The 27461-nt window shown below is 38.6% G+C and overlaps 4 protein-coding genes across 6 annotated transcripts; 3 read left to right on the forward strand and 1 right to left on the reverse strand.

Annotated features, from left to right (window-relative positions):
• Nucleotides 1–1055: 1055 nt before the first annotated feature.
• Nucleotides 1056–15316, forward strand: LOC122823774 (transmembrane protein 150A-like). Of its 3 annotated transcripts, XM_044103744.1 has the most exons (8): nucleotides 1056–1252; nucleotides 2955–3075; nucleotides 3648–3695; nucleotides 5741–5827; nucleotides 7054–7121; nucleotides 9856–9983; nucleotides 13536–13713; nucleotides 14361–15316. In XM_044103744.1, exons 2-8 carry the CDS (start codon nucleotides 3011–3013, stop codon nucleotides 14606–14608), a joined length of 822 nt encoding a protein of 273 aa, XP_043959679.1. In that variant the 5' UTR covers nucleotides 1056–1252; nucleotides 2955–3010; the 3' UTR covers nucleotides 14609–15316. The 3 variants fall into 3 exon arrangements, with proteins under 3 accessions (XP_043959679.1, XP_043959680.1, XP_043959681.1); XM_044103745.1 differs by lacking the exons at nucleotides 1056–1252; nucleotides 2955–3075 and having other exon boundaries at nucleotides 5687–5827; XM_044103746.1 differs by lacking the exons at nucleotides 1056–1252; nucleotides 2955–3075; nucleotides 3648–3695 and adding an exon at nucleotides 3816–5605 and having other exon boundaries at nucleotides 5687–5827.
• Nucleotides 15317–15412: 96 nt separating this feature from the next.
• On the forward strand, nucleotides 15413–18372 carry LOC122823773 (L-seryl-tRNA(Sec) kinase-like). Its single transcript, XM_044103743.1, has 6 exons — nucleotides 15413–16673; nucleotides 17049–17295; nucleotides 17393–17594; nucleotides 17702–17777; nucleotides 17884–17977; nucleotides 18060–18372. The coding sequence occupies exons 1-6, from the start codon at nucleotides 16467–16469 to the stop codon at nucleotides 18272–18274; spliced, it is 1041 nt and encodes a 346-aa protein (XP_043959678.1). The 5' UTR covers nucleotides 15413–16466; the 3' UTR covers nucleotides 18275–18372.
• A 1781-nt stretch (nucleotides 18373–20153) lies between these two features.
• On the reverse strand, nucleotides 20154–22725 carry LOC122823772 (zinc finger protein Pegasus-like). Its single transcript, XM_044103742.1, has 4 exons — nucleotides 22488–22725; nucleotides 21933–22090; nucleotides 21651–21839; nucleotides 20154–21216 (listed from the first exon to the last, which is right to left on the reverse strand). Exons 1-4 carry the CDS (start codon nucleotides 22583–22585, stop codon nucleotides 20303–20305), a joined length of 1359 nt encoding a protein of 452 aa, XP_043959677.1. The 5' UTR covers nucleotides 22586–22725; the 3' UTR covers nucleotides 20154–20302.
• A 200-nt stretch (nucleotides 22726–22925) lies between these two features.
• acadsb (acyl-CoA dehydrogenase short/branched chain) lies at nucleotides 22926–27461 on the forward strand. The gene is made up of 10 exons (XM_044103142.1): nucleotides 22926–23036; nucleotides 23302–23464; nucleotides 23542–23676; nucleotides 23771–23853; nucleotides 25054–25224; nucleotides 25337–25477; nucleotides 25572–25661; nucleotides 25762–25899; nucleotides 26060–26159; nucleotides 26861–27461. The coding sequence occupies exons 1-10, from the start codon at nucleotides 23004–23006 to the stop codon at nucleotides 26935–26937; spliced, it is 1131 nt and encodes a 376-aa protein (XP_043959077.1). The 5' UTR covers nucleotides 22926–23003; the 3' UTR covers nucleotides 26938–27461.

Genomic DNA, 27461 nt, shown 5'->3' on the forward strand with positions numbered 1-27461 from the left:
ATATTAATCTGTAAATTAAAAAAAAGTATCTGAAAATTGCAAGAGAGATAGTGATGTTTTTAAAGTTTCTAGTAAGTTGCAAAAAAAAAAAAAACTAACAACTAACCTTTAGATCCTGGGAAATTAACCTGTAAAGTCTGAGAAAATATGGATTGAACTATATATTTCTTTTGTAAAGTGTTTATTATGCATATTTTGTTCAGACATTAAACATTTTTATTTTAGAAAACCTGTTTCCACAACTAAACACTTTGACGGCATATCAATGACGTAGCGCCCTCTTGTGGCTTAGCAGAGTTCTTTTCGCCTTCTTTAGTTTCACTCCACTCCGTTGCAGAGCTTCTTGTGTTGCTGCCTTGGGTATTTACATTTCAGCACTTTGAGGAAAAGCAGAGGCAACTCACCCAGACACTCAAGAATCTATGCGATACTGTTTTGTAATCTTTTGCTACTTTTTTTTTTTATGTAATTTGTTTTTGTTACATTTATGGAGGGTTTTGAAGTTATTTCAACTGGCAAACAGATTCATTATTGCTTCACAACATTGAACTGTCAGTTAGAGTGACATTGTATCTAGTATTTGCCTGGTTGTGTTCCATTTTAATTTTTACCTTTTTACCCTGAAACTGGGTTAAAGCTCTGCGAGAGAGCCTGCAGTCAGTTTAAATGTACTGTTAGGCCAAAAACAAAGTCTAAAACTTAGAAAAGGCCAAGAAACCTGCATTTGTGCTTCTCTAGAAATCATTTTGGTCTAATGAGGACCATTTTGACCTGGCTTAATGAGAACAAAAACAAAACAGACACACACTGCAGATTCCCATTTTGAAATCTGTTTTACAAAGAGGACAAAGTGTGCTGAACCTTTAGAGCTACTGGATCCTGGAGTCGATTTACTCCACTTCAAAGTGAAAAAGAGGATAAAATCAACCACTTTCTTTACACAAATAAAATTAAAATGGGAGTCAATATGTCCAGCGATAGCATTCCATTTACTTTGGGGAGAGAGCGGAGTTGGGAGGAGTTAGAGGTACCACAGTTCTGCTGCTCTCCTCCTTTGATCACAACACATTCGGGAGAGAGTCTGAAAGAAGTGATGAAAGAAGACGAGAGAGACCAGCAGCTGCCTCATTCCCGATCTTCATAAGGCATCAAACCTGCAGCAGTTTTACTTCTGGACAATGAAACCGGCAGGACCAAGGTTTTCTGGCATTGAAGAAGAACTGAGTCTGAACCCTTGAATAAAGAAAACAAGGTAAGAGTTGTGTACTGAAGCTGTGTGTGTAGGAAAGCATAAGATTTATAAGTGACTTATATATATATAATTGTGAAGTAGGAAGACCGCTCCGGTTCCTAGCTGTCATAACCTGGAAAGCATAACTCTGAGCTTTGCTAATGAAAGACATCAAGGCATTCAGATTGGACTGGTTAGATTATTCATTTTGGGTTATTGGGGGTGTAAGTCCCAATATTTGGATATGAATGAGTCAGACTTTCTTGTAATGTCAATCAATAATTCTCATAATGTTTTTCGTTATTCTTGACCGCTTTTTCACTACAGTTTACTGGATGCGTCCCATTCCTTCCCACAGTATGCAGTGAGTCCTTAAAATATTTTAGAAATCCAGGATAATTCAAATGATTACATTATGGCAGATAGCCTGTGACCTGACCAAGGAGAAATGACAACTTGTTGAAATAGACTAAGGTTACTTTAGAACTTATCTCTGGTGGTGACAGTTTCAGTTAAAAAGGTAAGAGGCTTTCAGTCCACTGTTCTTGCGTATGAACTTACGTGATATGCCTTGTTTTTGTGCAAAGATATGCAACTTCATTAGAGCTAAGAGTCATTAAACATCATTATCGCCACTAAAGACTTATTACTATCACATTGTATTCAAATTCTCATGATCAGTCAGTAAGGAGTGTGTCACAGCTCACTGCTGGCACGCTGCACTGATCTTTTTCTGTCTTATCTTCTCTTGCTAGATAGTTGCATTCTTCAGCATTCCTAAATGATTAATCCCTCATCCATTTAATCTGTAAAGTAGCACAAACAGTTTAAAAATTCCCAAATGTCTCTGTCTGTTTGACTGAGAAAACAATCCCAAGAGTTTACAGTAAATAAAGGAAAACGCTGAACATTTTCAGGTATATTAAAAGCATAGAAAGTTTATGATATGATAAAATATTATTGATTCAGTTCTTATAAAAATTTGAAGAACAAAGGTGTATGAGCTGAAATAATGTTTGGTAATGCTCTCAAAGATGTGTTTATTATGCCAATATTATTCTAAAAAATACATTTTTATTGCAAATATCAGAATTTAAGTTTTGAGTAAACAGAAAAAGTAAAAGGTACAGAAATATAAGGTTTATCGTGGTTGCAGCTGTCTTCTGTACCATATTAATCTGATTTGTATGTAAATGTATTACTTGGATGTATTTTTTTTTTTTGGATTATGATATTTCAGATGGCATCTATCCAAACTCTACATCCAAATTGTGATTTACTGTGGATTTATTCATGTAAAATAGTTTCTCTGAAAATGTCACTTTGCTTTCAACTGTACCAGAATTGCACCAGCGCAATGTCATGCTTTGATCTGCATGATCCAATATCATTTATGTATTTTATAAAATGCAAAGGACCTAGCACAGCACCTTGTGGTACCCCACTGCTAATCTTAAGTACATCAAAGTCAAGATTTGTCATCAATATATGAATCATTTCCATTAAATCTTTCAACAAGAAAGGAATCAAGACAGGAAGAAAATCTGTGATAGACATGTTAGGATTGGCATTAGATTTTCTTTGTTTTTTAATATGATTTCAGATGATTTTGTGATCTGAGGTCATACTTAAAGCAGATTTTAGCACGTTAGTATCATAAGTGTATTCTGGTTGTGTGATTAAAAAAGATAAAAACTGGGATGAAATGTTTTTCTCCTGAAAGTCACGGCGGTGGGCCCTGATTGGTCCTACAGGAGTGAGTATCTGCCAGTGGTCGACATGTCTGTGTGGATGATCCTTCCTGTCAGCCTACCAATCTTCACCATTACAGGAATATGGGTCGTGTGAGTACAGTCAGACTTTTTAGAAGCATGTTTCTTTTGTTGAGAAAAGTTAAAACAAAAAAAAAAAAACTGCAGCAAATTTGTCACAATTTAAATGTCTAATTAGAACTTTAGCTAAGCAATGCAGAAGTTTGTAACAAAGCAAGGCTGGGACAAAAAAAGTTATGTTGCTAAATGGCATATTGCAGAGACAATACTCTGGCAGCAAAGTAAAAGCGGGGAAAATGAATTTCATCAGAGGATGGTTTTGTTAGTTTTTAGGTTTTTTGAGTGTGCACTTTTAAACTTCATCTCAATTTTAGAAACTCTTACCAGAACTACTTTGTTCTCTCCTGTCACAGTGCTGGGTAAAAGGTAGCCACCAATGTTTGACTAAAGCCAATGAGAGCAGGCGCCTCGGGGTGTTTGTCTTACTTAAAGTTTGTAGACCTGAATCTGCCGCTAGTCACGTTTTATGCAACAACAGAGAATTAAACAGAATTACACACACAACAAAGCAATGAAAAGATTAATCTTTTTGTTCTCCTGTTTCACTTTTTCTTTTTAATATTATCTTCTTTGTTCTTTTACAGATATGCAATGGCCCTCTACAACCAGCATGTCTGCCCTGTGCACAACTGGTAAAAGACATAAACATGTACACTAATAATAATAGTAATAATAATAATAATAATAATAATAATAATAATAATAATAATAATAATAATAATAATAATAATAATAATAATAATAATAATAGGTGTTGTTATTATGCTGCATATGTGAAACATTAAAGGTGGAAGCGTCCACTGAACATTGTCAAATCAAGCTGGCTGTCACCTCTTATTAGAAGAAACATTTAGGCTAATTTATCTCTTTGGTTTGGTTTCACTCATTAGATTTTATTTATCTCTCATTTTATCTGCATACAGATCAGCAAACCCTTTTTAAATGACCATGTTTCAGATGCTACGGTGAAGCTGCTTTGCTTTAAAACCTCATCTGTTCATGTAAAAGGAAACGCACATAGGATGGCTTGCAGCCTGAGTTTTAGCTTTCAAAACAGAGAAAATGAGTTGTGAAATGTAGACATTTCACCCAAGACATGTTTATTTCCTGAGCTGTCTCTACTCGACACACACCAGCGCGTCCTCTCTGCAGGGTTAGTTATAATCCGAAGGAAGGAGAAATTAAGAAAAAATGCTTTTGAAAGTCAAACGTTGACGGAAGAGGTAGCGGTTTACAGATTACGGGCAATTATGTATATATTTGGTTAAATTTCTACTGTCATTTGAGCAAAATGAGAGCTGTGACGCGACAAGTGTTCAAGGCCGTTTTTTCAACCATTAACAGTGTGTTCAAACATTTCTTTCGCTCACTTATTTTGCATCAGAAAATGTTTTACAATGAGCCTTTAAGGTGAAAAATATTGAAATAGTTTTCTTCAACTTGGAACTGTTTCAAAATACATCTTAGATGTGTTTCATCATAGGAGAGATGTCCTATGAATGTATGCAAACACGTGTTGGCACCCCTAATATATGTAAAAAAAAAAACTAAAAATGTTTTTAACAAAGCCGCCATTGGCACAACTATTGGTACACCCAACAATTAGTCACACAAATACATTAAAAACAAATTTTTAACGTACACTTTATTTTTAAAATTGTTCAGGTTTTCCATATTATCCAGAGTTAAACCCAAAATAATTTAACTTTAAAATAATTTTTTAGTTTGATCAATATGTGACTTCTGACTGGAAGTAATATTTGGTTTTAATTTAGCAAGTAATTTTTAATTTGGTTTTGGAGTGACTGACTTGACTCTGATAGAGAATCTGTGGAGGGAGTTAAAGATTAGCGTGATAGAAACCCCAAACCTTGGAGCTCATTTCCAAAGACAAATAATCAAAGTGCCAGCAAAAACAAAGGAAAACATTGAAGAAAAAAAAAGAAACACCACTGGAAACATGCAACAAACAATAGAGTAAAGATTTTTACATTGATCATAAAGAATAATTTAATCTTTCAACATATTATTTTTCATGAACATTGTTTTCTCTTCAAAACCAATACTCTTATTAGTACGCTGTTTTATTTGCCCTATTTACAAAAGGACGCTGTACAAAGTAAAGATTGTCGTGATACCATGGCGACATGTGTCACCAGTGATTTTCTTGAAAAAACAAATCAAAAAACTTATTTGTTGTCAAGGTAGTATATCTACATTGATTAGATGTTCTCAACTTATGGATTATTCTTATTGTTACGTTTACCACAGTCCTCCTATCAGGCACATAATGAGACTCTCATTGAGAGCCAATTAAAATTCAGTTCAAACTGTAATACAATCAAAGGTAGTTGATAAAGCTATCCATCTACAGAAGCCCAGCTGATTGAACTGAGTCCCTGATGTAGCAGTATTTGTGTTTTGGTATTTGTCTCATGGTGCTCACCAAGGGGGATATAAAAAGGAATTGCCCCAGGCACCCATCTGTCCACTCCTTCAATAACTAAACTGGTGTGTGAGTAGGATTTATCACTAACACCAGGTGAGTCTTCAGGTTGAAATTAGACTACTGCAACAACAAATAATATCCTTTTAAAGTTTTCAATATATGTTGTTTTTCCAGGGAGTCGTATCTGCAAACTGAATGAGTAGACTACATGGACATGTGTCTTTCCAGGTTGTATAATGAGTCCTGCGAGGAACAGCTCCCATCACAAAGAGGACCTGAACTGTGCTGCACCCTGGACAACATACCCCTCATCAGGTCAGTGGTGTCAGGCTTCTTGCGTAAAGAGTTCAGCTCTGTTTGATGTGTATTCACACGCAGATGTCGTGGTTTTTCTAATCCCTGTTCTGCTATGCATTTTAAGTCTGCACAGGGGAGGCACCATAGGGACACAAACTGAGAAAGCCCTTTAAGCCCCGTCACCATCTTTCAAACAAAAGAAAGTATTCATTGTGAATAATCTTACATATCATCTGACATGGCTGTTGGCTTTTCTGCAGTGTGTGCTTTCCTGTCATTTTAAATCTGCTTTTAATTCCCCAAAAATGAGAATAAATGGAAACTTTCTTGTTCCTTTGTGAATATGTCCTCCACTTGTTTGTTTTTTTTATGCCGGACTGGAGATTAAAACAGTATTGAGTTGGAGTTAGAAGTTTATTTGGCAATCAGATTGTATTATTTTTGTTTGGGAAAAATACTAAAAAGAAAAAAAAAAGTGCTTGGTGTCAAATTACTGAGAGTACCAAGAGAGTCACACATGCAGAGGGAGAACATGCTGACATGCTAGTGCGCAGCTCCCCCAGCAAAAATTATGTTTATGTTGTATCATACTAAAAAAAAAATAATTATGTTGCCTAGTCATGTTAGCCTTGACATACAAGATTAAAAATGCTGATAAGTTTGTTTTGTTGACCTTGTGTTAAACATAACCAGCCTCGTCACATAGAACAGCAATGTTCAAAGTTCCCCCTCATTTCCTGACCTTTCATCATTTAGAGTTCCTACCTCTGAAATGAAGAAATTTTGCTAATGACGGTAAATTCTGCCTAAATGTTGATCATGATCTCGACTGAGATGAGAAGGACCTTTTCACCTCCGCAATAAATGGCGCTCGTGTGATCCTTCACCACTCTTTGAATTGCCACCGCAGAACGCAAACAACGATTTCCCCCCCTGCAGAGGAATGAACAAACAAGGAGTTTATCTTGGACACATTTCCAGCTTTTTTTCCTCCAAAAGTAACGATGTGGTTTGTTCATGGTTCACATATTACAGCTGATAAAGACCTCACGAATTGTTGTAGTGCAGCTAAGTTACCATTAAACAGCAAATGTACAAAATTGTATTGTAGCGCAGCTAAGGGATTGAATTTATGACTATATATGAATGCCGCACATTATGATTGAATTTGAGTCCAACTGAACCAGAACATTCACCTACGGTGCTTTGCTGTCGGCTCATGCTTCTGTCTTTTTCTGTTACAGTAAATGTGGAACTCTGCCACCTGAAAGCTGTTTCTTCAGCCTCATATGCAGCACAGGAGCGTTCATGGGTAAGTGTCTTAACGATTAATGTTAGAGAGACACCCACTTTTACATGTGTGCACAGTGATCATACAGATGAAAAAAGTTCAAGCTTGTTTTCCCAGCTGCAGCAACTCCAGCCTTCTCCTCTCTCCCTAGAATCCAAAGCTTGATCCAAATCTCAGTCCATAATCTGAGGGGGGAAAAATTTACTCAGTTCCTTGAAAGGCGATTTTTTTTTTTATGCCCCACATGAACCACAAACATTCCCCCTCTGGACAAAAGGGGCAGCTTTTCCGTTCCACTGTGTGCCAAAACTTCTTTAAACCATCTATTTTGGGTGGTCCTCTCTGAGTTCAGGACCCATTGTGCTCTGTGTATGTTGGTTTTATGGATTTTTTAAAGGAGGCCTACAGGGAAGAGGAAGAGTTGGCTGAGAGGGTACAGGAGCTTTTGGGAAATGCTCCACACATGTTCATGTCTCGTTGTACGCGTGTGGAGGAACTGATGTTTGTCCTGGGCCTTACAGAGCACACTTAGTGGGGTTCTGACATCAAAGAGGCAGAAGAGTGTGACAGGGGCTTCCCTAACAGGACCGAGAACAGCTTTTACTGAAATCAACACATTAGGATTTTATGTTTTTCCCATCTGATCACATAAAGTGACTTTTAATCACAAGGCCAAGCGGATTTCAGTTGTCCCTAACCAGTGGATATTGGTGGTGCCTTACAATGTATATATATTTTCAACTATGCTATTTTGATATCATATCTAAAACGTTTGAGCACATGAATGAAAATAACTGAATGACTTGCGTCGGATGTTTTGGATTTCCTTCCAGAAGGCGTTCAAAATAGTTTGTGCAATTACTCCAGATTGAGCAGGCCTAACTGAGTCAGTTTTTCCTCAAACACACCATTTGAGCTCGGCTCAAAAGGTTTATGGGACTGGAATCAGGGCTTGTTGATGACTACCGCAAAACATTGACTTTTCTCTCCTTGAGCCACTTTGTAACTTATTTAGCTGTACGCCCTGAACCATTGTCTGTTCGGAAGGCTAATTTGTGCACAAGCTTTAACTTTCTGGCTGACGTCTCCAAATTTGCACATAATGTTCTTTCCTCATTATCTGTTTTTTGAAATGCCTCAGTGCCTTCGTGCAGTAAAAGAAAAATAAATAAAACAAACTCACAACATGAGGCTGCTACCCTCATGCTTCACTGTTATTGGTGTTTAAAGGCCTGAAAGCTTTCTTCTTTTTCCTCTAATAAAACATTGTCTTAATGGAAAAACATTTTAATTTAGTCTCTTTGTATCACAGAAAAGGTCCTCCAAAAAATAAGATTTTGCTCCAAAAGTCAATTGCCAGCTGCAATTTGGCTTTTACGGCAATGCGTTCACCTCATGCTGGAACAGAACCCATTCATTGTAGGTATTGATACCTTCTTGTCAGTGTCAGCCGGTCTCTTCATAAGGTCTTTTGTTCTTGTTCTGATGTTGATTCATACATTTATTACCAAAATACAACGAGAGAAATCTCCATTTTGAATATATTTATGGCTGGTCTTTCCGATGGTGGTTGTGCTTTGAGATAACTGCGGCACCTTCTCACACCTGGAAATAACACATTTAAGGTGTTGCCTACAGAGGCCAACAAAGTCAACAATGGTATAATTTGGGTTTTTTCAAATTGGTACAAAGCATAACAATTTTTGTTAAGTTCTTCAGACTTTGAAGAAAATTTGTCTCTGGGGAAGAGTAAGACATAAAAACCACAACCTTGACTTTTACATGAATTTTATGCGATAGAATGACACAATGTACAATATGACTGCAATGTGGAAGAAAAGGAATGCATCATTTTCATTTTTTATTAGTCTTTTTTTCTCTAAAAAGTAAGATTTGAAACGTGTAACCAACAATTTTTGTTAGAATTTTGATAAACACTTACATTTTACCTACCAATTATTAATTATGTGCTTTCTTGTGTTGGGCTGTCACATTCTCACAGAAAATCCAGAGGTTGCTTCTGTAAATTTTTCCGGAATTAAAATATTCTTGCCTCCTGGATAGCAAACACAATCCAGAGTTTGTGTTTGAGTAAAAAAAAAAAAAAACTCACAAAGATATTAGTATAGATTTGAAGAATGGCAATTGTCAATGCCCTACAAATCAGAAAGTATGTGCCTTACTGTCCAACTTCCCTTTGAAATGCTCAGAATATCCATAACTTTGAACATGGATTTCATACACAGAGCTCCCTTGATCATCAAAAGCTAACCGCTGCATTCAGTTGGACTGCCAACAGCATCGTCCAAACAGGCTCTCTGAGCAATTTGTAGCCTGATGAGCGCCAGATGTGAATGACGACGCTGCTGTGAGCCTTTGATGGAACTGTTTGATAAACAAACGGCAGGAATCTGCAGCATCACACCGCAGGAGAAAACTGCGAGCTTGCTGCTAGTTCTGTCGCTGCTCATATCATGCAGCAAGCTGGAGTTGCTTTGAGCAAAACTTCTTTTTTTTTTTTAAGCTAACAAGAAAACGCTGCAGAGGCAGGTTAGATAAAAATGTGTTGGGGGGAGGGGAGGAACAAAAACAGGAACAAGGCTGGAGCTGACAACAGTGTACTGTGTTTAACAGAGGCTGAATTTCTCCACCATATTTCCCCCAAAAAAAAACAGAAATAAAAAGAAGGCCAGGTGCCTAGGATAAAGAAGGTGTGATCATATAATGATGTGTAATTTCCTCTCTTTCTTTTCAGTGATGCTAGTCACTCTGTTGCGTTACGCTCACGTGATTGAGAAACACCAGAACTGTGTTCTGAACATGGCCAGCCTTTCCACCGGGTGGATCTGTGCTGCTGGTCTCGCCATTGTGGGAAACTTCCAGGTAATCGAACACCAATGAGTTCAGGTTTTGAGGTCTAACAAAACTATTAGAGTTAAACATTGAGATATATTCAAATCAAAGGGCAGCGTGAGATAAAATGAGGCCTTAATAACATTTATAAATGGAAAAAGGAAATAAAATTTGAAAAAGCTGTAATAATCTGGTGGCATAACTGTGCACATTTGTAAACTAATTGTTGAGGCACTTTTTTATGCGTATGCAGATTATAGAGTCAAAAGCCAGCTGTTAAGAGTGGGGAGACGAGGTTGACAGAAAACAAGGCTCAGTGTGATTCAAACAAGAACTGCCAATGTGCTGGTTGTGTTCTACATGTGACAACTAATTATTCTCCATATATTTGGACAAACAAGAAAGGGTTGAATGAAGTTTTTTCTTCCAAAGAGACCATCTGGCAAGATCTAGCCACAATCACCCAAAACCTTGTAGAAGAATTTCTTGTGTTCTGATAAAACCAAACATGAGTTTCTTTTCTCAACCATTCCAAAAATGTATGTTTTGAACAAACAACACAACACAGCACCTCACCAAAAGAGCACAATACCCAAATTGAAACATGGTGATGGTGGTATTATGATCTGGGGTTATTAAAGCTAAACCTTTGCCAAGATAGAAAAATGTATGAACAAAAACTGGTCAGTTTTTACCGAAAACCATGAAGTTTCTGTTGAAAAGTTTAAGAAGTATTTTATTTTTCAGCAACATCAAACATCATGAATACTGAAACTGAATCAAAAATATTTTACTTTAAGGGAGTGCATAGATGATAGATGTGGAAAAGATTTCGAAAGGATTCATAACACTCATTTGTTTACCTTAATTAACTTGCTATTTTACCAGGTGTGTGTAGACTTTTCATATACATAACTGAAAGTCTATGTTGCAAACAACATAGACTGTTGAAAACATTAATTACATTATTTTATGTCTGAAGATGAACGTTAAAAGATACAGTAGCAACACCACAAACATCTGTCTTACTGGAATTTCATGGGGTTTTTTTGGTCTTTTTATTGTGACGAGTGGCTGTGAGAAAAACAAATGCAACTCTTACAAAAGTTACATTTATTTTAAGACTTTTTAAAACATCTATGGAGTTACATAATTTCCAGTCAGACTGTAATCTCATTGTGAGTTATTCACACCACTTCCAGCTTTTGTGCTGTTGGTTTGTTTGATAGTTACGTTTGATCTTGGCAAGAATTTCAAGTCTAATCAGAACAAAAAACCAATAGGATGTAGAGTTATTGTACATAGCAATATGCTCTTTAATCTATAATTAGAATTTATATTCATACCAACATGTGTAATTTCATGCTTCATTGTTTAAGAAATGGAATCAACTATTCTACGTAGATGTTGATGATTAAGCAAAACATGATTTATGATTTACTTTTGATTCTAGTGATCAGTTTTTGACACTTAAATGAAAGAATAATAGGAAATCTTTCTCACGTGTCCAGAAGATATGGGTGGCTATGTTGGCAGGAAGATTAAAGGCAAAACAATCACACACTGAACGTCTCAAAAGCTGTTATTAAATGCCGCTGGGATTGATAACGCTCTCCCATCATGTTCCCATGATGACTCTGCTGTGTGCTGACTGCTGGGCCCATCTAGCGTTCTCTATTGTCCTTTCTCTGTAGACCTTCCAAAATAAATGTTCTTTCATGTTCTGTTTGTTCAGTCTGAAAACACCCTTGCTGTGGAGGGATCTTAAAAGCATCGTTTCTGTGAGGAGTGCAGGACAGCTGGTAGATTTATTGAGGAGTCATACATGCTTCTCTTAACTCAGATGTTACAGTGTTGAGTATCTCGGGATTTTTCTGACCAAAACAGTGTGAAAAAGTGGGGCTCGGGGGCCATTTGTAGCTCCTGGCTCCCAACCACAACGTGAGGGTGTTGCATATCTCGCTGACCACCTGCGCTGGTCATTGAACCAAATCTCCTACAAGAGGAGACTTAGTTTACTGACCAATTAAAATCTTGTTTCAATAGTAAATGTAAGTATGAACAACACTGTATTTGTAATAGTCACACTTTTTTTTATACATACACATATACATGATAGTAATTTTGACCACTTTTATTGAATCACTTTTACTCAACAGCAAACTTGTTTTCTTTTATAAAGTTAAGCTTTGCTAATGCAAACATCCCCAATGAAAATGAGTCAAATTTCAAACTAGAAAAAAAACCCCCAAAGCAATCCTATACCAAGAAAGTAGGAAAAAAAACAACATAATGTATTAGCTTACTGGAGACTTTTCATATTACAAGGCAACCACATAAAACCCTGAGTGTTTTTATCTGCAGTCATCTACCCATCCAATTGTAAAACACTGACTCCTTTATTTCAAAAATTATATTGCATGATTTATTAATAGATTTTATCGTAGTAAAAAAAAAATCTATATTTGAATATTTTTTACTTAAGTTTGGATGAAAACTGATTCAGATCCATTCGTCAGTGGATCTGGAAAAGTCTGAGATCCCAAAATTTGTTCATCAGTTAGTTTGTCATTCATCCATCTATCCGTGCATCTGTTTCATTTTTGTTCACTTCATAAACCTCATTTCATTTACTGCCACTGTTTTTGATATAGAAGAGACAGAATATTTAGAAATGGGCACCAAACTTGAGCTTCTGCTTCAGCGTATTCCTACTCTTTTAATATGTTGACTCCTTCAAGGAAATTTTAGTTAACATTTAGAGCTAAAATAGATGCACTGTTCTTGTGAAAAAATAAAGATGGCTCATTTTAATTTTGTTTATTATTGTCAAAATTGTGTGTACAATAGTTTTAAGTGATTTAAATTATTATTTTTCCATTACATTTCTGTGTCCGGGAAGCAGTTTTGACTTGATTTTGCCCTTACAAAACCTTTGGATGCTACTGTGTTAAAGAGTTTTCTGGTGCAGTTTTGATTTTCCCAACTTGTTCTGGTCTGATGCCTGATTGAATCACTACTTTATTAAGGAGTCAGGATGACCTGTAGATGGATCAAATATAAATTAAATAAATGTTTGCACTTTCAACTATTTATTTCTTCACAATTGACAGCAAAGGAATAGTCTAACATTTGTTGTTTGAATATTTGCAATGAGGTTCTGGTCAGCAGGTTTAGAAAAGCACTCGGTAACCATTCAATACGGACATGTGAGAGGGCTATCTTGATTGGACAAGAAAACAATGCTGATCCACATTTGTGGGTCAGAGGTGAAAACAGATGAGGGTTGGTGTATAACCTGGAACAGCCAGTTTTTTCAAAACATGTTGGGAACATTTTCTAAAACAATACATTCAGTTGGCATGTTAGCAGGAAACATTTAGTTTTCTTAGAAGTTACAAGCAAGATTTGTGTCTTTGTAGGCCTTGTTGTCTTAACTGTTAGGTCATATGATCAAGTAGCTTATCAAGTGAAGATGTTACATCAGTGATTAAAAGGTTGAGGTTCAGGAAACGCTTGTAGAAAATAAACTTTATCCTTTGTCTCTGTTCAGATGACTAATTATTTGTGTGTTTATTGCAGGTGGATTTTGCCAAAGTCCTTCATTACGTAGGTGCTGGAGTGGCGTTCCCATCCAGCATGCTGTTTGTGAGCTTTCAAGTGGCTCTAACTTACAGATTGGCCAAAACCCAGGAGGAGTATTGGATAGGTCACATACGAGCAGGGATGGCTCTGCTTGCACTGATCGCCCTGGTGCTCAGTATCCTCTGTGTGAAATGTTATTATTTTTCTCTAAAGTTTAGATTTTTTTTAGCAGTTCGCCGAAGGCCTTTAGGGTTTTGTTTACTTGCAAAATCTTACTTCTGAGGTTGCTGGCCTCCCTCTGACAAGTACAGAGGTAACTTAACATCACCCTCTGCTGGAGAACAGACTACTTTACATGGCAGTGACACAGAATCTTAAATGTATTGCTCTTGAAAAATCTCTAAAGTTTGTCAGCTGGAAACTCCTCCAAACTGAAATGCTTACATTTAGAAGGGAAGGTTTCATTCTTAGACCACATGTTCTAGATTTCTTTGCTTCTTTGATTTGTTTGCTTGAGTGTAATGCCCTACTAACCTGCTTTATGTCTACTGAGTGTTTACAGTCTATATTTTCAAAAATTGCAGGTAAAATCAGATATGAAATTATATTACCTGCTAATCAACAGACTGTGACGGTGCCAGTTTTCACTCAGAACGCAAAAAAGATCTGAAATAAGCTCAACACAGGCTCAGATATCAATTAACATGACATTTTAAGACTGATAACTCAGTTCAACCAATCAACAAAACTCATTGCAATTGCTTTGTCCTGCCCATCAGATCTGGGGGAGTGTGTTGTTTTTCCTTAACCTCCCTTCACCAGGTGGAGTTTTTTTCTGCCAGGAGAGCTACTCCCTGCAGCATACCTCCGCCATCTTTGAGTGGATTTACTGCATGGTCATCATGTTCTTCTATGGGACGTTTGCCTTTGAGTTTGGAGGGGTGTCAGTCGACACCCTGATTGTTCTCTCCAAAGGAGGGGGACTTCCCAGCTTCTCCCTCACTGCTCACAAGCCGGAGATTAGCAGTGGGCCCGGCCACCACCAGGCAGAGAACCTGTCAATCCTTTAATGGAACGTCACTGGAGGTCACTGTGTAAAACATGGAGGGGGACCCTAATTGCTATGCTCATGTTGCACATTCAGTAGCCTCAGCACCAAAGACACTCATAGACTTGTAGTCTGCTACGCTGCGAAACATTGCACAATATCACAAGTGGCCTCGTGAAGACAGAGGCCAGTTACGATCTATACGTGTGGAGACAGTTCTCGCTGTTTGTTTTATTTTGTCCTTATGTAATGATCACCCTCTGAATCCTCAGCTGGAGCTGCCTTTCATCTGAACAAATATCTACAAAAAGTGCCTCAGATGTCTCTCAGAGTTGAAATGTTCAGACACAGAGCCTGGCTATTGTTTTCTGCCAGGAAGTTCTGTTACATCAACACTTCACACCCTTTCTGTCGGCGCTAAGGTGAGGTTTTCCAAAAGCTTCAGACAATGGGTGGACGTAACTGGGTGCCAAGAATAATTTTCTTTCATCTGAAGTGGATTTTCCATCCAAATCATCTGATATGAGTATTTCTCTTTACTCTGAACAGCGCATGTGATTTTTCTCAGATTATAATATGCAAACTAATGCAATATAATGTTGAGGTAGACGCCTCGTTTTTGCATATAAGCTCAGCTCTGTTGTATATTTGATCTCATCAGCTGTTGTTTTGAGAAATAAAATTCTGTAGAGAGCATACAGACTAGAAAATAAAGCCAAATGAAAAATGGGCGCTTGATTTTTTTTTTTATGTAATTTTTTTTTTTTAGAGTGGTCAGACTGTTGCATGGAAGATAAATACATTTCAGTTTGCCATAGATCAACTAAATAATACAGCAAACACACATGAAAGAAGGTGTTCTTCTTTCATGTGTCTGCACACAAAAGACACTGATCTATCACAAATAGATCTGTGAGCGCCATCTCGTTTTTTTGCATTCCCAAGTTAGATAACTTCACTGCAAGGTGTGCAGAATCTTAATTTTACTCAAGTAAATTGTTTGGCTATCATTTAAGTGCTTCGTGTAGAGGAAACCAGACACTCTTAAGAGCCATTGAATGAAACATGGTTGTGGCAGTATCATGATATAGAGATACTTTTCTTCATAATACATAGGATTGCTGGTCGGAGTTAATGCCTAAAGTGATACTGGAAGAAAACCTGAATAAGGCCACAAAAGACTTGAGAAAGAGGTGAAGGGTTATCTTCCAACAGAACAACATGATTTGCAGATGTAATTTTAGTGAAATTTTTGGTGGTGCAACAAAGTATTAAATCAAGACCCTGAATGTTAAATGAGATTTTTGTTTACAATTTTTTTTTTTTTTTCAAAGACTGCATCTTTTCTTTCTACTTCATACTTATGCACTGTTTTTTGTTTCTCTATCCCTCCAAAAACCCTCAACTAAATAAATATGGGCAAAAAAACAATGATATCTTACTTAGCTTTTCACACATTTCCGACAAAACAAAATATAGGTAAAGATTAAACAAAATCTAAGCTTTGTATTTTACTCTAATTTCGAAAGCATTGCATTTTATTTTTGAAGCCTGTTAGTCTTTCCCCATCCCTACCAGGTCAAAACCCCTGCCGGGTCGTGCATGACGTTTCTACCGCTGGGCGCATGCGCAAAGAAAAACCTGTCCAGGTTTTCTTCCGGTGTTAGAGCAACAAGCAAAATATGATTCCTTTAACGACTTATAAATGATGTTTGTTGTTAAGCACGAGATCGGGCGGCATATTTTTAGCTTACATTTAAATTTTAGTGCATGAGGGTAAATATTTGCAAACCGGAAGAGGACTGAGAGCGGTGGGGCTTGAGAGCCGGCTGGATGCCGGTGTTACGTACGGTGTCTGCTGCCAGGTGTTCTTGGACCTTATGGCCGAAGTTGCGCCATGGTCTCCGGCCTGTCTGTGCGTCCTCTGCGGACTGCCTGCCGCCGGGAAGTCAACGCTGACCCGCAGGATTGTGGGTACCGCGGCGAAGCACGGATGGAGAGCAGCAGTCGTGTCCTACGACGAGCTGATCCCCGAGAAGGCTTATTACACCGAAGTGGAGGAGGATGGTCTCAATCTGACAGACATGGTAGTGTCTCAGATAGGGGAAATTTAAATTAGTTAGGACTATGCAGTTGCATTTGAACAATTTTTGGTGTCGTGGTAAATGTAATTTGTTTCAAATAACCTGAAACTCCACACAAAGACTGATATCTTCAAGTCTTTACGAGCTTTCACTGAAAACTAGTGAAAACACGCCATCTAAAATTTTAATATTAAAACAGACCGATATGAAACGGTGGGCTAAGTTAAATGAAATGAAATGTGGGCTAAATGAAAAGTGTGATTAATAATACCAAAAGGCACTTTTGAGCTGGCAAAATCAGAAGTGCCATTTGACTTAAATTTCTCTAAATATGCAGATTTTATCAGTGATCATGTATTTTTTTTTATTCTCTTTTAGCACTCCAATTGGAAGTCCTACAGACAAGCTGTGTTGCAGTGCATAGAGCAGGTCTTGGAGCAGCCTGACCCGGTGGTAGAGTTGCCAAGCAATCCTCTCATCAATGGAGCTGCATGGCAACCATGTTTTCAAGCTCTGCTGCAGCCTAAAGAGTCGCACAGTGATGGGATGCCACTGCTCTTTCTTCTAGATGACAACTTCTACTACCCAAGCATGAGATACGAAGTGTACCAACTTGCAAGAAAGCGTAAGGAGTCTTTGTCAAAAGAATATGCTCCTCAGCACCCTGAAGTGTTTTTTGTTTTGTTTTGGGTTTTTTTAAAACATGTCAATTGTGGTTGCAGTGTCGCTGGGTTTCTGCCAGGTGTATCTGCAGTGTGACTTAGAGACCTGCATCAGGAGGAACCAAAGCAGACCTAAGCCCATTCCCGTCAAAGTGATCATGGAAATGGAGAAGCGTTTGGAATTTCCAAATCCACAAAAGAACCCATGGGAATCCCAAAGCATCTCGCTCAACTCGACAAACGATGTGTCCAAGTCCGACATGTAAGAGAGCAGAGTTAACAGCTTTTGGCTCTTATTTGTTAAATACAAAGTGATTTACAAAGCTTTTTTTTTTTCTGGGTTTATCTTCCTGTGTGACTTTTTATCAGCCAGAGAGTAATGGAGTTGATCTCTGTGGCATTAGACAATCCATTGAGCCCAGCTGAAGACAACAGTGAACAAAAGGTGGGTTGCAGTTTCTCACATTGGTGAAACGCAGTAAAACGGAAGTCAAAGCTGAAAAGTTGAGATGTGAACAATTTCTCAGAAATTTATCGTATTGACGTTGCAGGAAGCTGATCGTCTCAAGTGCGCCACGAGTGTGGTCCACCAGGCTGATCAGGCCTGTCGGCGTCTGATATCGGAGGCTATGAAGGTTGCCAGAGGTCAGCTGGGAACTTTACCAATTGATATTTATTATATGCGTTCTTCATGTTTCGTAACGACCTTTGCTGGTTTAATTTGTAGAAAATCAAGTCCCTTCTGAACACATGCGGGTTCTGGCTGCTCGGCTGAACGAATGCAAAACGACTTTCCTTCACGACTTGCGGAAACGGTTCCTGCAGGAGGTGTGTTTCCTTCAAGAGGAGGACATCAGTGTGGAGCAGGTGGTGAAGAATGTTTTTGATGTCAAAAAGAATGAAATCCTGTCACAGTTTTTAAGTAACCACCAAACAATGTAATGTTCTTTTTCAAGATCACGTCAAAGAAATTATTACAATGAATGGTTGATCTCTGTATATATTTAAATTCAAATAAAATTTATTTTTGCTGACAATTTGCACTTAAGTTAATTGAATCGTGTTGAAGTAATTTATTACTTTGGAAATACGCATTCTATTCAGAATCTCCCCTGAATACTTTTTTCTGGCCTTGTAGCCTCTGTGTCACATTATATTTATACCCCAGGGAAACAATAAGTCATGCACTGGCACTAAATACTTTGGTTGCATTTATTAGAGGGAGTGTTAGAGTCCTCAATGTGGTTTTATTTAAATTATTTCATTAGATTTTTTTTTACTTTAACTAAAGATACAAAACATGCCTTTTCTAGCTTTTTTGTGAGAATATTAAACATCAGAAAAAGATTAACACAGTTAAAGGCTTTATACGCTTCAGAGCTGTACATATAACAGTAAGGTGGCAGTCTATATTTAAAGCTGGTTCAACAAATACTGTTTTGGATTCATATGTACAGCAGCTTGCTAAGCTGTTGGTAAAATTCTTATAATTCTCTCTAAATTGTGTCATAAATACCAAAATGTCAACAAATTTAGACGGGATGTTGAACATGACGAGACACGATCACATTTACAACCTCGCACAGGGAGTTTGTTACAAACTTTGCGGTATTTCAAACTGAGAGGCAATTTGTATGTTTATACAACAAAACAATGGCATGTTTCAGCAGTGAGACATCATTCCAGTCCAGGTAGAGACTAGCAATTTTGTGTTTTGTTTATAGTTGATTAATGATACAACAAAGAATTAGGAAAGTTGATTAATATGAAGCTGCAGAATATATTGTGAGTATTCTATATACTGTTGGCATCTTAAGAAGCCAGACAGTAGAAATTCCTTCTAATTCTTACAGTGAAAGCAGATAAGTCCTTTGAAATGTCCTGAGTGACGTAACATTACAGATCCCCGAGTCCCTAAGTCAGGCCCACAGATGATTCCTCTAAGCTTTAGAATTGCCACTTCCCTAACAACCTGTAGATGCATACTGCTGATGCGGAAAAACACAGACCAGGTTTTCCCAACTCTTAAAAGAGTTGGGAAAACCTGGTCTGTGTTTTTCCGCATCATAAAAATTAATACACATTTTTTAGGTTTTCATTTATTTAAAAATAAATGAAAACCTAAAAAATGTGTATTAATTTTTATTCATCCCGCTGAGTCGCTGAGAATCACCTGCTGCTGCACTTACAGCTGCAAGTTATTTACATTTGCGGTATGTCTCTAGCAGCTTTGCACATCAAGAGACCGGCAGTTTTTTTGATTTTTTTTTTTTTTTTAATCATTCGTTCCAAAACAGCTCAACCTCAGTCAGAATGGTTAGAAACATCTGAACACCAGCTTTTAAGTCTATTCATAGATTTTCCAGTTAAAGTTATGTTCTCTAATACATAAGTATGCTTTGATATAAACCATTCCATTGTATATCTGGCTGTATCTTCTGCAGGAAGGTGAACATCCACTTAGTCTCAAGTCATTAGTTTTCTATTAGTTCTTTTAGTTCAGTCCATCCATTAATTGAGCGATTTTCTCTGTCCCTGCTGAAGAAAAGCATGCCCTTACCATAATGCTCCCTCCACAATCTTATACCATAGAATGGGCACATCTTACATTATAACAGTCCTTTCAACCTGAGCTCTGGGTGTCTGCAGCTGCTCCAGAGTTACTTGGCTTGTCAGTTAAGGGGGAAAGCATTATCTGGTTTCCAGCTGTATTGTATTCTTTTCATTGTCAGGTAATGCAATGAACAGTGCTCTGTTTCCACGAAAGGTAATGGGACGAGGTGAAGTGTCTGTGTTGTACTCAATAAAGCCACACATCGGCTTCATTTAACTTCACCACATTGTGTTAGTCTATTAAAAAATTTTTTTTTAAATGCAACACATTGAGGTTTATCGTTTTGACGTGACAAATAGGAATAAAAGCGCAGGAAATCCGTATCTTCAATTTCATTAGATTTCTGTGCACTTATTTCACTTCTTATGTTGTCCACGGGCAAAATGGCACGCAAAATTGTATTTGTCCATGCACATATGACCACAGATGTTGCATTGGAATGGATGTTCGTAACCGTGGCAGCCCATGTGAATGGTATAGATTATGTTATCAGAAAAGCGGATATCACAATGCTGGCATCTGTGCAAAAGGTTTTGCTCTTCTTCGCTTGGTGCGTTTGCAGCAGGCGTTGGTGTGCTCGCCAGGCTGTTGCTAACACTGCCATTCCAAGTGTTGATGTTAGTCTCCATGCCACAACCAGATGCAGGACTGTAGCTTTTATGACCTGAGGTGGGAGATTCTTTAGGCGGAGACGTCTGCACGCCGTTGGAGCAGACTGCCACCTGCTCCACCAGGATCGGTTTCTCGTCCGTTAAGGACTGCCTGTCGGTGGACGCAGGACTTTGAGGCTCAGGGAGAGCTTCGAAGTCCTGACCCGTAAGAGCAGAGAGCTGATCCAGCGAGTTTCTAAAGCCGTTTTCACCCTGGCCCCGGCTCTCGCTTTCATCCATCTTAGGGGGCGTTTTGTATTCGCTGCCGTTCAACTGGTGGATTTTGTGTGAAAACTCGCTAAAATAGTCGGACCTGGGCACGACGACTGAGGGAGGGCTGAGACTGATCAGGAGCCGCCGACCGAATCCCAGAGAGCCTGTCCTCTTCTGCAAAGAGCTCAGCATCCTCTTGTTGGAGAAAGGGGAACGGGCCACTCTGGTGGGGAGGAGCTTGTGGCGGCGGCGGCGGTGGTGTGACAAGTTGCTGCGGTCGCTGCATCGGAAGGCGCAGAGGTCACACTTGTAGGGCTTCTCTCCCGTGTGGGAGCGCATGTGAGCTTCCAGGTGGCGCTCGTATGCTGAAGCAAACGGGCACAGCTGGCAGCGGTGAGGCTTTTCACCTGCATGAAGAAATATTTCCAGTTTTATTACCCAATATACAGCAAAAACAGAGGTAATAACATTGCACTACATGTATTGTACAGATAAGTACAGTTGAAAACCAGATGTTTGCACACACCAAATAAAATGTCACATACTAGGCAAGAAGATGGTAAATGCACCTCATGCTTAGTATGGTAGAGGATCTGTGATGCAAAAATAGGTCAATCTATAGGATAATGCATATAACATTTAAGAAATATTTCCAGTTTTATTACCCAATATACAGCAAAAACAGAGGTAATAACATTGCACTACATGTATTGTACAGATTAAAAAAAATTAAAAAAAATTGTATTTCACACGTTTCTATCAAGAATGCCAATAGAGTAGGGTTGAAGTTTGCAGCTTGTTATAATGACCTACAGTGTTACAATGTAATGGAAGCTCTGACCTGTGTGGATGCGTATGTGCTCAATTAAACGAGCCATGCCCTTGTTAGCGTAGCTACAGTAGCTGCACTTGTATTTCCCATCGCAAGTTCTCTCCAGACTCTCCACTTGTATGTCTGATCCATCATCCATTGGCAGGCTCACCTCCACAGAAGGAGGGTCCAGGACATTCTGCTCACATCTCGGGGCAACTACAAACACACACACACATAGATTATATGACCATGGCGTCAGAATAGATATTTATCTGACATATTTCTCTTTTGTTTTGTACTCCTTCCCACCGGCATGAAACGGCTCCGTTGTCTCTTTTTCTCCACAAACAGAGCCCGAAATCATGTTGACATGCTGAGTTTGCTGGGTTAGGTATTCCTGAAACTCTTTCACGAAATCCACAGGCTCAGTCTTTATCTCCTCCATTTTTTTGTTTTCTCCGTTGAACCTGAAAATGCATCCAAAGATGCCTTGAAAGAGTGTCGTAGCTGCTCTTATTATATTCAGTAGGTATCTATTAGTAGCATTGCTAACACGTCCTTGTTCTTTCTTAATCTCTCTGAAGTTATTCTGTAAAATTCAAGTTTGAAACCATCTTCACCCGAGTTCCTATTTGACGTTTCGGATTCCAATGTTACGCACAGGAACATCAAGCTCATGTTTTATTGCTAGATAGCCGTTACCATAGCTCATGTTTTATTGCTTGATAGCCGTTACCATAGACATATGGTAACGCACATGGCCGCCATATTGTGAGTGGCATTTAAATGTAGTGTGTGTAACACATTAACAGTGAGGAAATATGAACACACGCACACACACATATATATCACATTTTCTCACACCTTTGTCCGTAGCGAGGTGGGGAGGGGTGCTGGCGCCTATCTCCAGCGAACGTTTCGGGCGAGAGGCGGCTTACACCCTGGACGGGTTGCCAGTCCATCGCAGGGCATCATTATATTCCTAAACTCTTGTTAGGAGAACCTTGTTTTCACGTATGAAAGTATTAGTTTTCATGAGAAGATGCCACTCATAATATGGTGGCCGCTGACGTATGGCTTTTATGGAGGCAATAAATGCGGCATCTACCTTTTTACATCTATGCGTTCGAAATGTTGCCTTCTTGTAACATCAGACAAAGTTTGATTCAGGCACAATTTCTCAAAAATATTTAGAACATTTATACTAAAGAAATTTTCCAGTATATATTATATTAATATATTATACCACTTTATTGATAGAAAGTCTAAAAACCACATACCTTAAAAAAGAAGACATGATATCTGTGTGAAAAAGGGAAGATTCCATACCGCCATGAAGGCACCTTCAGCCTATTTGTATTCGCAGTTTTATAACAAACCATGGCTGCCCCGTTGGTCAGATTTTTGTCAAAGGTGAGACTGTGCTCCGCGTTTCTCTCATATTAGGCTACTGCTCCATAAAACTGAAAATCAGTATTTTTCACTTATTTTGTCATTAATTTTATATTTATGTTACCTAGCTGGCTAATCACTCAGTAGATGCTAACGTTTGCTAAGGCATCAACCAACTTGTTTGATAACATAAACAACTGACTGGTTGCAAATTTATTGATAAGTAATGGAAATTACGGTGGACACTCGATGTGAATACAGTGTTTCCTCTCTTGTTGACCGTCAGTCCCTCAGACAGATCTCTCGTCCATCATGGGGGGCATGTCAGTCTGGATTGAGGAGCAGGACTACCTCTGCCCCAGCAGTGGCTCCAAACCAGGCAGGTGGAGTGGTGGCCTTCCCTCCTCTACAGACATATTCAGAGGAGGAGAGCATGATGAGGGACGCAGGTGAGCAGCAAAGCTGTGTTCCTGCTGCTGCAGAGAGCTGGAGACAAAACCTTCTAATCTTTGTTACTGATTAACAGTGAGGAAATATGCACAAGAGCGCATCGCCCCATTTGTGCCAATGATGGATGAAAATTCTACCATGGATGAAGAAGTCATTAGATCCCTGTTTGAGCAGGGGGTATGTACACTGCATCTTAAGATATTCCAAAAGAGCATAATTTTTTTTTAACGCAGTAATGCCAGACTCCTGAAATGTACACTGGATATTAAATAGTCTATGTTAATTGCCTGCACAATGACTTCCAGTTAAGGAAAAACATGCCCACAGCATGATGCTTCTTCTGCCATACTTCACTGTGGGTAGTTGGGATCTTCTGGTTATGTACAGTGTAATTTTTTTTTTACCAAGCACCACTTGGAATTATGGTAAACAAAATTACACCAGAAGACATTTTCCCACCTGCTTCTTGTAGACCTAAAATGTGTTTTTGCAAAAAATAAAAACACAAAATGTTTTTTAGAGTGGCACTGACTGTTTTATACATTGCATTTATACATTTATACATTTTATGCACTTTTCTCTACCACACATTTTCCTTCCACCCAACCTTCCATTGTTATGCTTGGATACATTAGTACACATCCTGTGATTGTGTAATCCTTAACCATGGCATAATGTGTGTGTTGGAGATATATATTTTTTGATTTTCATGTACTATACTGCCTGAGAAACTGAACGTTATGGGTTGTGTTAACTCTAACCCCCAATCTTAAAATTTATTGAATTAAATGGCTAAAATGTGTAATTCTACATATAGTAACATAATATATTTGGGTTTTATGTTTTAACCAAATTACTAAAATAAACTTTTTAGTGATTTGGTGGTTTATTAATAACCAGTTATTAAGTAATTATCTTAAATATTTGTACATTTAGAGAAGATTTTATGATCTTGATTTATTAGCAGCAAGCGTCTGAAAAATGCGAGATGCACTGCTTCGATCCTCACAACGCGCTTCTGCTCGATCCTCACAACGGACCCTGTTCGATCCTCAAACGCGCAAGACCCCCACCCCCACCCGGTCCGAAAGAGGAAATTTACGATGCACTAGACCAAATGCGTCATTTAAAAAAATCTCAAAGAACATTCGATCAGTCCGGCCCTCGGCTTGTAGCTAAATTTTTTATTTGGCCCTCCGTCCATTTGACTTTGACACCCCTGATTTAAACGGATTAAAGTTTTTTAAAAAAGTCTCTTCGGCTTCCACTGAACGGCCGTCGTTTGTCTTTCACTGCCTTCGGATCTCAAATTTCTAACAGCAGAGGCTCAAGGTTTACTGAAACCACTTGGTCGACAGAATTTTAGTTTCATTCTGAATGGAACAGTGTATGTTTTCATGACTGGGACAAGACATAATGTCTGAAGTCTACTGAATGTGTGTAGGTGGGGCAGTAGTCCATCAGTAATCTGGTGCACCTGGGCAGAAGAGAAACCTGTTTCTTAAATCCATATTACAAGATACACTGGTATATTTACCATATCGCAGTACAGTTCCTGTAATGCTTTGCATCTTGTGGCTTCTGACAGATTGGAAGCTTCTGCCTCTCTGAAGCCGAATCGGGGAGCGATGCTTTTGCTCTGAAGACACGAGCGGAAAAACACAAGGACTATTTCATAATCAATGGATCCAAGATGTGGATCAGCAACGCAGAGCATGCAGGGGTTTTCCTAGTGATGGCCAACGTAGATCCCTCTGCTGTAAGTTCCTGTAAAGCTTCTAAATGAGGATTTTTAATGACAGCATTCCCCAATCTTGGGTTTGGAGAATTACTAAAAGCTAGTAACATACCAGAATGCTGGACTGATGTAGACCAGGTTTTTTGTTTTTCCTCTACAAATCTTCCGTTGTCTGTTGCAGGTACCAGAGGCGAATATTTTAGGAGAGGTCAGTCATGGATACAAATATGCTATTGGAATGTTGAACGAAGGCAGGATTGGAATTGCTGCACAGGTATGCAGCAAAAATGTTGGACGTTAATGGTTTTCAATAAAATGCATTCAGTGCAACTTAGTGATGCGTTCACTTTCCCCACCCGGGACTGCAGATGGTTGGGCTGGCGCAGGGTTGCTTTGACCATACTATTCCTTACACCAGACAGCGGGTGCAGTTTGGAAAGCGCATCTTTGACTTTCAGGTGTGTGGGGTCTTAAAGACAACTCCTCTCTTCTGTACATGCACATTCACTTTTGAGGGCAGGGTGTTGTTTGTTAACAACGCACTATTCTGTGTCCCAGGGCATGCAGCATCAAATAGCTCATGTAGCCACCCAGATCGAAGCGGCGCGTCTGCTGACGTACAACGCCGCCCGTCTGAAAGAAGCCGGCAGACCTTTCATCAAAGAGGCCTGCATGGCCAAATACTTCTCCTCTGAGGTGTGATTTCTGATTGCTTAGATAAAAGGAAGCTGTGTGCATTTTCCCGTCTCTGAGCCATGCCTCTGTTTTTGTCAAGACATCTCTAGTGGAACTTGACGACATCAGCTTGAGGCAAGCATCGTGAATTATTTGTTTAATTTTGTTTAATTTTATCCAGGTTGCAACTCTAACTACGTCGAAATGCATCGAATGGATGGGAGGAGTCGGCTTCACCAAGGACTACCCCATAGAGAAATACTACAGAGACTGTAAAATTGGTGAGCCTCAACGAGACGTTGCACCGCTTCACTAAAATTGGCTTGATGTCACGTGATAGATAGATCAAACCAAAGTGGCACATAATTGAACATTTCTAAATATCTAAAAATCTAAATAATTTTAGATTTCAAAATAAAAATCTCCAAAAAAAAAACACCTTTACTGTGACGTTACATGATGATAGCACCATCATGTTGTGGAGATGCGTTCATGATCTGGGACAGGGAACCTGATCAGAGTTGGTACGTGCATAGAGAATGTACCAACTCTATTATTTTCAATCCACTTCACAGTTTTGTATCTTTTTGTGTTGGTCTGTCACAAACAAGCCCAAGAAAACACACTGGCTGTTATGTTTGAGACAAAATCTGAAAATGTCCATGGGGAATAAGAATTTGTAGAGAACAGAAGTATTATAAGTAGTATTAGGGACACACACATTTGGGTGTTTGTGATTGGACCAGTGGGGTGGGTGGGACTGCAGCAACTGGAACTGGAACTCAGAAGGAATCCCCCACACAACTGCTTCCCCCAATGTCATCACACCTACACAGTTTAATGAAGCTGCTGTGAATAAAAAAAAAAAACAACACATCTAATGCATAACTGCGTACCAGGAGACAGGCAGGGCTGATGGCATGTGGACTTTTTGTGCAATCTTGGAATAAAATCATTTTTTTCTGTTTTTCTCCACTTGTAGGAACCATTTATGAGGGTACAACAAATATCCAGCTGTCTACTATGGCAAAGTTCATTGATAAGGAGTATGACCGCTGAAACCATCAAGCCACAAACTGATCGATTCCATCTTGCTGTTGCACTCTGTAGTCTTGTCATTTTTGCGATGACTTCATTAGATTCAGCCCTGCAGAATTGTGTTGTTGTAGAACTATTCTAATAGGGTTTTGTTGTAACGTTACAAAGTAGTTTATATAACTGATGTCACGGATTCTTTAAGGTTTAAAGTTGAGTTGTTGTTTTTGCATTTTCTGCATGACATTTTCCCAAATCAGTGCAGAAAGGAGCTTGGTCACTTTTAAGCCTTCACGGTATCATGTCTCTCCCACATTTGTTGCATATGTTTATGTCTATTGATCAGTTTTGCAAGCGTATCATCTCCAAGGGTTAGAATATGGGTTTGAATGTTTTGAGTTTGATCAAGTTATTCTTCAATGATTCAGTGCCTTCAGAGAATTTTGTCTTCAACGGTTGGACTGTGGTAGCTCAGTTGTTTGTTTCCATACTATAAGCTGACTGATTTTACATTATAATAAAAACTTTCATAACATGCTAAGATATGA

Source organism: Gambusia affinis, linkage group LG20 (genome assembly GCF_019740435.1).
Source record: "Gambusia affinis linkage group LG20, SWU_Gaff_1.0, whole genome shotgun sequence".
Taxonomy (NCBI): domain Eukaryota; kingdom Metazoa; phylum Chordata; class Actinopteri; order Cyprinodontiformes; family Poeciliidae; genus Gambusia; species Gambusia affinis.